Genomic DNA, 14,378 nt, shown 5'->3' on the forward strand with positions numbered 1-14,378 from the left:
AACATCTCTCTGATCTTTATTGATCGACCTTACCTATTGCCTAATGCCCTTGAACTCCAAGACCTCATGCTCACGTCGTAGATACCTCTATCTTCCCATGAGGATAAATTCATTTGGAAGGGGACTCAGTCTGGAGATTTCTCGGTCAGGTCTGCTTACAGGCAGCTCTTGAGATTCAATAAAGATATGGAATGCTGGAAAAAGATCTAAAACTCACAACTTATTCCAAAAATTATTTTTTTCAGGTGGACCCTTATGCATGGAAAAGTATGGACTCAGGATAACTTTAGAAGAAGGGGCTTCCAATTACCTAATAGATGTATCCTTTGTAAATCGGAGGAGGAATCTATCAACCATCTTTTTATCCACTGCCCTTTTGCTAGACACTTGTGGACCATTACCATTGAAAAATGTGGTTTCCAATAGGTGTTCCATGGTGACATACACCAGTTTGTGAATGATTGGTCATCACCTTCCCACCATCCCCTAGTTATACAACTGTGGAAGCAGATCCCTCATATATGTTGGAGTGTTTGGAAAGAAAGAAATAACAGAATCTTTAGGGACGTTGAAATCTCCTCGGACAATGCTTTTAATAGCTGCTTCAAGATGATTATGGACAATATCTTGGTGACTAGATGGAAAAACCCCTCCAACCCCCCTAACTCAGCTGATTGGAGAAATGCTGAACATTGGAAACTCCCCTCGGAGTTTAAGTTGTTCAATAACACTAAAAAGATCAACAGTAAAAGGACCAAATGGGAAGCCCCAAGTCCCTCATGGCACAAACTAAACTTTGATGGGGCAACCCACAATAATAGGCAAGTGGGAGGTCGTGTGACACGAGATCATCAGGGTGGTCTTATTGTTGCCTTTGCGGGAAGCCTGAGGAATCATATTGTCAACCAAGCCGAGGGAATGGCCCTTTTATGGAGAATGAAGTTTGTCATTGCTATAGGTATCAGACAACTTGAAATTAAAGGGGATTCAAAAATAATTGTCGAGGCTGTCAATGGTAGAACTGCGGCGAGTTGGAAAGTGGAAGCGATTTTGAGGGATGCTAGAATGCTTCTAGCTAACCTTGACAATTTCACTATCTGCCACATTTACAGAGAAGGGAATGCAGTTGCTATCAACATGCTGCAAGAGGGCTTACGGTGTTGGAGGAGTACTGATATACTGCCAGTGATCATTAAGGGGATCTCAGAGAAAGAAAAGACTAAGTTCTAATGATGACTCCCCTCCCTCTACTTTACCTTTTAATCAGTTGTAATTTGATGAGGTTTAGAAATTACCAAATTTTGAATTTGAAGTTGGAACCTACCAATTGTGAGATGGATATGCCACGTAGCTGCATATGGCCTAGTCATCATTCCTAAAATAATCTAAGGGGATTAAATAATGATTTTATCTCCTTGCGGAGTACCAATATCGAGAAAGGCAATATTTTTTTAATCATCCAAACGAATGACATTGGTGGTGATGAAGGCAATAAATTGTCTCAGCTAAGTAACATTGGGTGGATTGATGGTTCACACAAGCGCAATAGATCTTGAGCTTGGGAGAGTTGTTCATACATGACTTGCAATAATCATGACGATTATTGCAATGTTTTATATCGAGATTTGTTGGGTTTGTTTCTGGACTCTACTCTGGCACTTGAGCGGCTCTATATTTTTTTTTGCCCTGCTTCTCATTACTACTGCTAAGTTGGAGGAAGCGATTATGGGGTTAATAGACTGAGACTTGAACCGGATAAAACGAATGATTTCAAAGCCAGGCCAATGGTTTGGTTTGTGTGCATGGAAGGAGGAATTGATAAGTTCATGGAGAGTACGAAAGGCAATGACGAGAGACTGTCTAAACAATTTGTGGCTTCTTGGGAGGATAGAAGGGTCACTATGGGTGACATTTCATTTGAAGTGAACGAGGAGGTTATTGCTCAGGCGACGAGCCTTTCCATGGAAGGCCGAAAATGGAAAAAGTAGAGCCGTATCTCAGACACCACCAGTCTAAATCAATTCTTCCGCAACGGTGAGAACCCTATGAAGCGGGTTGGTGGATTCAATCATGAGGAGATTCCGCCGCCATGGGACAAGGTGTGCTACATCATCATGAAATATTTTACTTTCGAAGGGCAGTATGGGGTTTTCTATTACTACCACCTCCCTTTTCTTAATCATCTTAGGAATAGGGATCTTATTTCTATTTTATTTTATCTATTGAATTCTATGGCTGCTAATGTGAGGGATGTCGCTGAGGCTAAGAATAAAAACAAGGATTATACTATTCTCCATCAAGGCCTTATCCTTCACCTATATGATTTCCATCTGGCCCCTCGCCCTCCCCGCATGATTTCAGTCCAAAATGTGCTTGAAAACTAGTCCCTGCCCATGGCTGCTGCCAACCCTAAAAAAAACCCTACTCTTCTACTCTAACTTGGCTCCTCCACCAAGAAAAAAAAAATTGTGCTTGCCACTCGGAGGACTCAAAACCCTTCGAGTCCAAGAAAGTGAAAATCCAGCAAATTGACTCCAATGTGGAGACCACTAATGAAGCCACACTCCTTGTTGCTCTGTGAGACTGACATCCAAACCCCCTGAAAAAGAGAAACCCTTAAAGGATCCCTCCTCATCCCATGATCCGGGGGATACCAACCCCTCTGATAATACGGCCTCGTCTCATTCCACATCAACCCCTCATACTGATAGCTCTACTCATGTCTCTGAGAGCCCTAAAAAATGTGAACCCGGATGTTGAACCCAAGTCCCGGGCCAATTCTCCGTCCCCTACCCTTAGGTTTGAGAAAATGGCGATTGTGGAGGAAGCTAGTAGTATCAAGGAGGAAGTGGAGGCAAGCTGTTGGATTTGGAGAAGAAAGTGGATGCCCTAAACAAGAAAATGCAGGAAATTGTTAGCAGAGTGAATTTCATCGAAAAAAGGTTGCATGAGGTCACCAGGTTCACGCTAAAAGTCACGTAGAGCTCTACGACCACTCTGTGTCTTTTGCAGGAAAATACCCAGAAAGGAAAAAATGAGGAAGAGGACTACAAAGACCTCTTTAAATTTCTCACCAAAGAATGGGCTAGGAGGCTCCTACCCAAGATGAGTCATGGCAAAAAGAAGTAGGGATGTTAGCTACTTGGTGGTTTTTTGAGTTTTTGGATGGCCTTGGTGGCCTTACTATTTATAGTTATGGTAATATTCCTTGCTGGTTAATCTTGGACTTGGTTATCTTTAGCCCTGTGTGGCACATTTTATGGTTTACTATGACTCTTCTAAACTCTGTTAATATGGGTAGTATGTTTAAAGTTTTTGATAGAGGAAAGTTTTAGGAGGCTGTGATTTTGTTGTTTTTCTGCTAACAGCTGCTCGTCTGGTGTTAATGTGACTGTATCTGGGCCAGCCCCCTAGTTTTGACTACTTTTAATATCAAAAACAATTATAGAAAGGATCTTGCATTCATATACTCTCACTTAGAAACAACAATGCAATTACAACATATTTGCATAGACATTGTAATTATGTTGTTTCTAATGTAAACTCTAAATAACTATTTACATCCTGCATTTTCTAACCTCCTATTGCATATAAATTACATTTCCTTTATAAATGAAAAGAACTTGCATGCTCGTGTATTAGTGACACTTGTAACTTTTACATTTAACTCAATTTACTCTAGTGTAACATACTTAATACAATAGATCATGACTAGTTGGTGTCTCCTTCAACAACTCATTCCTAGGGTGAGGAATCAATTGTAGTTGAATTCCTCCATGATGAACTTCAAAGTTAACTAACTAGGCATTATTGATGTCTATAGTGGTTGAATGTTAATGTGAAGATGTTTTACCACTTGAGACCATGGTGTTGATCGCATGTTAGATTTGTGACCATAGAAAATGCATCTATCTTGGATTGCTTAATTTGAAATTGTGTACATACTCACTTAGAAACAACAATGCGATTACAACATATTTGCATAGACATTGTAAATTGTGCTCCTTCTAATGTAAACTCTAAATAACTCTTTACATCCTACATTTTCCAACCTCCTATTACATATAAATTGCATTTCCTTTATAAATGAAAAGAACATGCAAGCTCATGTATGAATGACACTTGTACCTTTTACATTTAACTCAATTTACTCCAGTGTAACATAATTGATATAATAGATCATGACTATTTGGGGACTCTTTCAACAACTCATTGTTAGGGTGATGAATCAATTGTAGTCGAATTGCTCCATGAAATGATAAGTTAACAAACTAGGCATTATTGATGTTTATAGTTGTCGAATATTGATGTGAAGGTGCTTACCACTTGGAACCATGCGGCTATTTGATCACACATTAGACTTGTGACCATAGAAAATGCATCTATATTGGTTTCCTAAATTTGAAGGTGTGTATTAATGAGATTGACAAAATGAAACACAATTTGAACATCATAATGAGAAATCATAGTATTTATAGGCATCCTATGACAACACTTTTACATCGATTAAGATTCCCAGGAACAAGCTGTAGAGATGGTATGAGAGACACTACCATGTTCTTGTAAAACTAAGCTACTAGGAATGAACATTGAGACATTAAAAAGCAATATTAACTCTTTGAGGGCCATCACACCGCTCATTGGCTTTGATAGAAAAACAAAAAAGGCTATGGGGTGGAACAAAAAGGAGCCTATCCAAATATGAAGTATGAAACAATTGAAAAGTTTTAATGGGAAAAAGAGTAAACAAATTTCAACAAATGCACTCTTAGTGAAAGCACTTATCTCCGTTAGAGGTCCCCAAAAACACAATGACTAACCTCTTAAACTATTAACAAAATATTGGTCTTAATATTGTATCATACACAAGTATGAATTTAATTAGACTCAAAATATCTTTCTATAAAATTTTTTTTAAGGTAACCCATCCTTCAATCAATCTTCCAATCTTGTTTAGCTATGTTTGATCATTATGCATCTAAAACTTGCAATTATTTGAAATACTTGCACACATGCTAAAAAATGTTTTACATTTTCTTAGTGATGTGAAAGAGAAACACCACACACTTTACTTCTCTAACCATGTAAAATACTCCTTTCAATGTCCATAAGTGCGCCAAAACCTTTGCAAGCCCTTCTATTATGTTGGTTTGCTACATTTTTCATTGTCGCTCATACTGAAGCTCTACTAACTTGGAAAACTTGTATTGTTCTTCACTTTAGCAATCCCTTGACTTCTAGTGTTAAAGGGAAGTACTCTTTTCTATTATATCTCATTCTATTTGCTTAGCATATCAATTGTTGTGCAATATCATTCATTTTTTTCTTTTTATTATTTTCATATAGGCCATCTATCTTGTCTACTTGTGGAGGTGGAGACCCCAAAATAGGGGTTTGATTGTGGCAAACCTCTAAACCACAACCACCCAACATTTTTGTCAATGGTCTTATGTGTGCAAGTTTAACAGGGAATAGTGAAGAGCATTGTCCAAAGGCTTCATTGCTAGAGTCTTTGTGAGTATTTCCCTACTCTTCTTGTCTTTCTATCAATTTGTTGCATGAAATGTTAGTTTCCTATTTAGCACTTTCATCGTATTTAGCACTTAGAACTTAAGTAATGTTGTTAGATAATTTTTTGGTACAAATTTTGTACCTCATTCGTTTAGGATGTGTGTGCATTGTGTTGTCATTCTCAACCCATGTCAGTACTACATGAAGGGGTGGTTTAAAACATTTATTTAAGATAAAATTAATCTTTCGCCTTAAACATTTAAAGTATTATTTAATTATCTAAAATTTAAAATTAAAATTATTGTAATTCAAAATACTTGCATTTTGGCAAGGGGTAGAGGAATAGGAGAAATATTTTTTTTGATATGGTGTGCACTCAAATGAAGCAATTTGGTTCTAGAATGTCATCTACAAATACTTCACTGACCAGTATCTCATCTCCTTCAGACTTGAGATAAATGTTGTTGTCATCATTGGTTCTAGTAAAGCCTATCTTCATCATATGAGTATGAAGTCGTTCATACCATGCTCTGGGTGCCTGCTTTAATCCATACAAGGCTTTATGCAATTTTCATACCATATCTTCCTTATCTGTCAATGCATAACCATCAGGATGATCTATATAAACCTCTTCTTCCAGTATTCCATTCAAGAATGCAGACTTAACATCCATCTGGTATACCTTGAACTTCTTATGAGCTGCAAATGCAAGCAATGTTCTTACACCTTCTAGTCTTGCTACTGGTGTAAAAGTTTCTCCATAGTCTTCTCCTTCTTCTTGTGCATAACCTTTGCATACTAATCTTGCCTTATTGCGAGTTACAACACCATCTTCATTTAATTTATTTTTGAACACCCATTTAGTACCTATAACATTCTTGTTTATTGGTTGGGGTACCAAGGTCCAAGTGTTGTTCTTCTCAAATCGATCCAACTCCTCCTCCATAGCTTTCACCCAATTATCATCACCAAATACCTCCTTAGCACTTCTAGGTTCAAAGGTGGAGATCATGCAAGAGTTCTCTCTTATTCTCCTTCAGTTAGTATACCGACATCCTTATCCCCAATTATATGTTCAGGACCGTGATTCAGTCTCACATACCTAGGAATAACATGATCATTCTCTTCAGGTTCAACTTCTTCATTGTCATTTTCCTCTGAATTTATTTGTTCTGGTTGAGCAAGTACATCATGATTTGCTTTACTGGTTTCTGATTTAACAGTTTCAGGTTCCAAAAGCAAAATGCAAGGATCTTCATCCTTCTTCTCAGAATTGATTCTTTTTGAAATTTAAGGACAATCATCTACACGAACATCAACACTTTCAACAATTTTCTGTGTCCGGTTGTTGAAGTATTTATAGGCCTTACTCTTGGTGGAATAACCAAGAAATATGCCTTCATCACACTTAGCTTCAAACTTGCTTATGTAATTACCTCTTTTAATACAACATTTGCATCCAAATATCTTAAAATAGCTAACATCGGGTGATCTCCCATACCAGTACTCATATGGGGTCTTGTCCTTACTGTTTTTCACCAAAACTCGGTTCATTATGTAAACAATTGTACTTACATCTTCTTTCCAAAAAAATTTTGATACACCTCCTTGTATCAACACAGTCCTAGCCGCTTCAACCACTGACTGGTTGTTTCTCTCTGCTATACCATTCTGTTGTGGTGTCCTTGGTGCAGAAAGTTGCCGCTTGATACCATTATCATCACAATATTTAGTGAACTTTGCAGAAGTGAATTCATCACCTTGATCTATTCTTAGACATTTCATTTTTTGTCACTCTCTTTCTCAGCTAAGGCCCTGAATGCCTTGAATTTACCAAAAGCTTCATTTTTATCCTTCAAGAATGTGACCCACATCATCCTTGAACAATCATCAATGAAGATCATGAAGTATCTGTCACCTTGAATGCTTCTTGTTCTTATTGGTCCACATAGATCTGTATGAACCAAATCTAACAAGTGCTCTGCTAAGAAGGACTTGCTCTTAAAAGTTGAAGAAGTCATCTTTCCTAGTTGACATTCTTTACAAAGAGCATTAACCAGATTGTCTAGCTGTGGCAAACCTCTTACTATCTTAGACTTGCTTACTTTAATAATATTGTCAAAATTTATATGACAAAATCTCCTATGCTAAAGACAACTATCATCTATTTTTGCAATCAAACAGTTGCTAACTTTAGCATTGAGATGAAATAGATTACCTCTGGTTTGTTTCTCGGTTGTAATCAATTCACCTGTGTTATCAAAGATTTTGCACATTCCATTTCTAAACTCCAGTGGGTATCCTCTGTCACTAAGTTGTGCCACACTTAAAAGATTGTGCTTTAGGCCTTCAACCCAATAGACATCGTTAGCACTGCTCTTCCCATTAAGATAAATAACTCCCTTACCTTTAACCATACAGGGTGAGTCATTGCCAAATCTGACAACACCACCATCAAATTCTTTCAAGAAAAGAAATTTTCTCCGATCACTGGTCAAGTGATGTGAATAACCACTATCAATGATCCAATCATCAGAGTTATCCATTTTGGATACTAGTGCCTTCTGATCTGATATTTCTTCCTTAATAGCTACAAACACAATATCTTCACTAGCATAATCATCAGATTCTTCATCAATAATACCACTGTCAATAGCTACAAGACAATCTCTCTTTCCTTTACCCTTTTACTTCTTAAATTTATCTTTCTTGTATTCATTTTCACCATTAGGGCAATTTGCTGCTATATGGCCAATCTTGTTGCATGCAAAACATTTTAAAGGTAGCTTACCTCTATATTTACTAGTGCCTCTAGGCAGTTGTTTTGCCAACAATGCTTCAAGTTCCACTTGGTTGTCTTCATCTTCAACATCTCTACAGGATCTAGATTCATAGTTATGGCCGATATCTCTACTTCTTCTTACAGATGGGTTAGAGACAAAAGCTCTAAATGATTTTTGTACACTACCATCATAGCCATTTAGTTCAAAAGCAATAAGTTTGCCAATAATAGAGTTAAGAGTTACCTTTGTCTTGTCAATGGATTTCAGCTCCTGAATAGTTGCAACTTGAATAACATAGACCGGTAGCAGGGTTCTTAGTACCTTACTAATTATTGTGGCATCTTTCACTTTCCCTCCTGCACTCTTTATCTCACCAACTATCTCTTTAATCCTTTGACCGCATTGCTGGATATTCTCACCTTCAGACATTATCATATCATCAAACTTTCATCTTAAACTCTCCTCTTTGGCAATCTTAACATGTTCATCGCTACTATAAATATCTTCTAATTTCTTCCAAACTTCATATGCATTTTCAAGACCATGAACATCTACATATTTAGCATCAATCAGGGAACTGATAATAGCTTCTAATGCCTAGTGATTTCTTGTTGTTCTTTCTTCTAATAATCAGTCAGGGGTCCAGTAGGTGTAATATACTTATTTTCTATATGATCCCAATACTGATTACCAAGAATCTTAATGCAAATCTTCATTCTATCACTCCAGATTCTATATTTATCTTTGTTGAACTTCAGACCTTCTTTCTTCATCATGATCTACAAGATCTTTTCCTCAAGCTATTAGGCTTTTAGATTAAGAGGACCTGAGTAGCTCTAATACCAATTGATAGTATGATGAAAGAATAAGTATCCAATAGAATACTAAGAGGAAGGGTGAATCGGTATATTGAAAAAAAGATACAAGGTTCCCAAACATCAACTTAGTCAAATAAAGTAAACATATCTTAGTCAAGATCAATATACATAAGAATACTTGACATCAACCGATTTAATTGTTATGACAATTTTAATAGTAAACAACTTCAATCTTGTAAACATCAACAATGCTTAATCATAACTCAACATATTCATCTCTCAATGCTTTTACATAACATGCCTTATCAAAAATTAAGCACATCAACAAATACAACCACAAAAGAATTCACCACTTGAAACAAATGTTTATACGCGGAAAACCTAAATAGGTAAAAACCACGGTGAGATGAGACTCACAAGGATAGCTATCTAAACTCTTCTAAAGTTTGCCCTGTTAGGAGCCAAGGTTGTTAAAGCTTTATAATAAGTACCGTTAAGAACTAATTCCTGTTTAGGAATCACCTAGTTAAAGGATTTACAAATATGCCTTGATAAAAAGCACAATATCCTGTTAGGAGTAATCTCGTTGGAGGATTTAAGAATCCAAGCTAATGGACCACCTTGTTAGAGGATTTAATGAGTAACCAAGCTTGTTAGAGCTTAACCGGTTAAGGGATTTTACTTCTGCTATAATTGTTAGAAAACAACAGGTTTTCTTGATCTATCTGAGTAGCACTGCATTTGCTTGATTAGACCCTTCTATGCTTCAATTTGCCTTCGCTTAAAGTGCCGATCCATTCACTGGTTAGGAAACTACACACTCAACAGGTTTTCTACTTATCTTGTCAACAACCTTTACAACAACTTTATCGACCTTAAATAGAAATCAATTAGGTTGGTAATTCAACAAAAACCTAATTCTCATTATCGAGATTACAAACAAGTCGGTACAATCTTGACTAGTAGAAATAATGACAATCTCTTCACATTCTTCAAGAAAATTCCAACCGCTCCACGATCACCGTTTCATTGGACTTTGTAACTCATCACACGCTGTGTATTAGATGAAATCCACTTTGCTCCTTCCCTAGACAAGAACAAACATGCCAAAATAATTTGAACATATCCTCATTCAAATGATCACACATGTCTCCATCATTACTGCTTATCAGATAATAAACCATCAAACTTGATCGGTTAGGGTTTAACAACTGATAGGGTTTACCAATCACAATACATAGAAAGGTTTAACCCTTTACACCTTTACACTTTTACACTGGTTCAGCTCACAAACTTTACATACATGTTTACAACATCTTTCACAGAGCTCTTCTTACCGGTTACTAGCCAATATAAAAAACAAAAATACCAACAATAACATGAATACCATTATCGGTTCAATTGACATCAATGACAATATATCATTAATGAAATCTCTTATGCAAAATACTAAACAAACTCAAAATACCAACATATATGTGTTGCCCCACATTTGAAATACCCAAAATTTAAACTTTGAATTGGTCCTAATGTTGTATGAAGGCTCAAATATGTGTCTGTGCAAAATGAGTGAGCATGTGATCTAACGTTGTGAATTTTAATCCACATTTGTGATCAATCATAAATATGTCGGTCAAAATGTGAAAAATGGACGAGTTTTGAAAATTATAAGGAATTGAGGGAAATCGCTTTGTGTGCCATATGACCAATTTTTGTTTGAACCCAATTCATAGTTTGCGATATTTTAAACTTTCAAATTTTGATGTCCCACGTCTTAAAATAAAATAAAAATCCCTCACCCTAGGTTTCTTCATGAGGATCAAATAATGGTATATGCTCATTTTCCTACAATGAAAGCATGTTTCAAATTTCAGAGGCTAACTCCCTACCATTTAAAAGTTATGGCCATTTTTCCTAATTTGGGTAATAAATTTAATGGGAAAGATTTAAATTATTTTTCAAAAATAATTTAATATATTAAATTGGTTTCTATATTTCCCATTGAGATCATTTTTGGTGAAAAAGTTATTTAAAAATACCTCTCATCTCCCTTTCTCCCAGTTCGTGGTCAATGACTCCAAAAGTCAAAATAAGATCCTTTGAGAGATTAAGGATTAGAATGCTTTGTTTTCGAGCATTCCTAACCCAGATTTATAACCTCAAAAAGAAAAGGTTAGGATTGCTCCCAAATGGAGCATCTCTAACCTTATTTTCTAACCTTTTGTGGGCCTGCTTTATGAGTTACATGTAAAGGTTAGTAATGCTCTATTTTGGAGCATCCCTAACATTTTTCACGACATGAATAAAAGATGCTCAAGGGATAAGCCTCTACGAAGAACAATGAATGAAGGGCAGTGGGGATAGTAAGAAGCAAATAATCACACAGTTATATATGAATGTAACTGTCATTATAGGTGACACAGTCAAAAGGAATGTGTGGAGATCAAATTAGATAAAAGATCACAGAGCCCAAAGATATAAATGCAATGGAAGCTTCGAAGTAGCTTATGAACGTCCATCATTGAATGAATGCAAAGTGGGGAAAGCATAGACAAATTGGATGAACTATTTAATTGTAAGATAAGCACAAAATATATGTGTTGAACAGGCTTTAGAAATTTTCAAATAAATCCAATTTGTAGGAGTCTTTGTAGACAAAATTTTGTTAGATATTATAGTTGCAAAAGCCTGGTAGATGTGCATGCCAGTGTGGAATCACAGTCAAAGCAACTTGAACTATATGATAGAATTCTTCAAAGCAATGTGTTGGCATTGACATCACATGCGAAATGTTTGATAGAAAGCTTCAAAGAAAATGTGGTAGCATAGACACCATACATTAACTGTTCGACAAAATATCTCAAAGGGATGTCATCTCAAGGAGAGCGTTGATTGCAGTTACAAATACTATGGTTAGCATTCATTTAAAATTTAGATACAAAGATAATGCACAAGAACTATTTTATTTAATGCCTCAAATAAATGTGATCTTAGAGGATTATGTGAAAGTGTGGAAATGAATTTATTGAAAAGAGTTAGAAACCTTCAGAAAAATGTACTTGGCTGTGGTAGAACCGAAACTTCGCTCTTCTCACGTATGGCATGTGTAATGGGGTTGACCAAGCACATAAATAGTTTGAAAAAATGCCTCGATGGATGGTCATCTCATCAAATGGAGTAATCTCAAGGATGTTCACTAAATATATGCTTTAGAACATATCGAGAAAATGCAATTGGCAATTATTTAGCAAAATTCTACAACCTTGCAAATGATGAGAGCACTGGAGTGTTTGGGTAGCTATCAAAGAATAATGGCGAGTATGAACAATTGGTGGATAGTCAACAATTACATTTATCTTGTTAATTTTGGCCCATGCATCAATAATTAGAATTGTTGTGCACCTTCAAGTATGTTCTATCTCTCTATTGCATCCAAAGCAATTGCCAATTGCAAGCATGAAGCCCAACTCAACAATATTTGCTACAAACATCTACCTTGCTTGAACCAAAATGAGAGCCGTACAACAAATTTGTATATGAATTATGATGACACAAACAAAGCGCACAAAGCTTCCAAGAGATGTCATCTCATGGAGTCCTAAGATTGCAACATATGGATAAAATGATGCACAAAATGATTGTAGCTTGTGTGGAAATTGTGTTCATTGAAAATGCCTTGGATACAATGAAATACATGCAGTTAATGGACCAAAGCAGCGACTTCTAGGGACATATCAAAATATTCTTATAAAATGAGATCATCATGTGTTGATTAATCTATTTCCAAGATGGTCTAGACTTATCGCACACCGTATACTTTGTTTACAGGATGGGTATATTGACTTGTCTCAAAAACCAAAAACCAAATGTTCTTTGAATAAATGGAAATTGGCTAGCCAAGGGAGGTTGGGATACAAGACAATTTACCATGATAGACTCTGCATAAGTTTAAAAAATTATGCAGACAAGAAAGTCAAGTAGTTTCATAGAAAGATGAATTTTAAGATGGATGACATTATTTCATCTCTTCTAAGGTGGGAAAGGACATTGAAAAATGCATCGAGAAAAGTAGAAGGTATTTTTGTATGATGAATCAAAATGTCCAATGTACAAGTCTTGTAATGAAACCCCTCATGATAAATGATGTCACTAGCTCCCAATGTGTATGCCTAGATGCAAAGAAAGCATTGATGAAGATGAGATAACTATGAAAATGAAGGATTTTATCTTTTCTCGACTCATTATGTGTCGAAGGAATTCCAAGGAAGCATGAGCAGCTTGTGGGATATTTTACAATGGAAAAGATATTTCGAAGACAATCAATAAACATGCAAGGCGGCAATAAAGGATGTTTAGTTGATGTAATTGGAGTGTGTCTTTGAAAGAAAGATGTTAGTGAATGATAGATTTATGTTGATGATGAAGGTGCCAACCTATGAACATTCTACAATGCATGATCCTTTTTAAAAACCCTTGGAGTTGTCTAATCTTTTCAAATGGATATATATGTTTTGAGATCTCAAATGGCTGGATAGTAAGATGATGACAAGTACATCAACATAACTCATGACTTGGGTTTTCATCAAACTTACAAATTTGAAGTTGTATTATTTTAAAAGTGACTTGTAACTAAAAGTTAGCTTTTGGGCTTAATTTTGTAAAAGTTAGGTAAATCCTAACTTGCCTCCAAAAAGGTAGTTACTAGGAGTGGTTAACTTGGGTAGTTATCCTAATTGGCTAACCTAAGTGGTTATTCTAACTAGTTAAGAAAAGTAGCTATGGATTGTTAGCCTATAAATACAACGCTTTTTCATTTGTAGGGGACTTTTTACAGAGGGGAAACTATGCTGAAATTATAGGAGAAACTTGTAATGACATTTTGATTCACACTATGTATAGAAAGGATTTTGGACTTGTATATTTCCAAAAGGATAATGTAGAATACATCTTAGTTCCTGTGTTCTAAATGTATTCATGTGTTATCATTGCTGATTTCTTGTATGTCAAATTGGTAGTCTTTTTATGCATATGTGATTTGTACAATTGATGTGATGATACACAAGCAACCTTTGGTATCTTAGTTTGAATGTGTTGAAGTATCTCATCTCTGCGTATGTTGAGATTTGTCACTCTTCTTTATCGTCATCTCATGGGTAAGCATACTATGTTATAAACTCCCCTTGTAATTTGTTGCAAATATTGAGAAATCTCAGTTGATGTTCATATGTCTATTGTTGGGGTTTCTATCTTTTATTTCTTTTTAGTT

At 35.9% G+C, this 14,378-nt stretch overlaps 1 protein-coding gene across 1 annotated transcript; it reads left to right on the forward strand.

The window, feature by feature from the left end:
- The first annotated feature begins 615 nt into the window (after nucleotides 1-615).
- LOC131033795 (uncharacterized) lies at nucleotides 616-1,230 on the forward strand. Its single transcript, XM_057965082.2, has one exon. It carries the CDS (start codon nucleotides 616-618, stop codon nucleotides 1,228-1,230), a length of 615 nt encoding a protein of 204 aa, XP_057821065.2.
- Nucleotides 1,231-14,378: the final 13,148 nt, after the last annotated feature.

This window comes from Cryptomeria japonica, chromosome 3 (genome assembly GCF_030272615.1).
Source record: "Cryptomeria japonica chromosome 3, Sugi_1.0, whole genome shotgun sequence".
Lineage (NCBI taxonomy): Eukaryota > Viridiplantae > Streptophyta > Pinopsida > Cupressales > Cupressaceae > Cryptomeria > Cryptomeria japonica.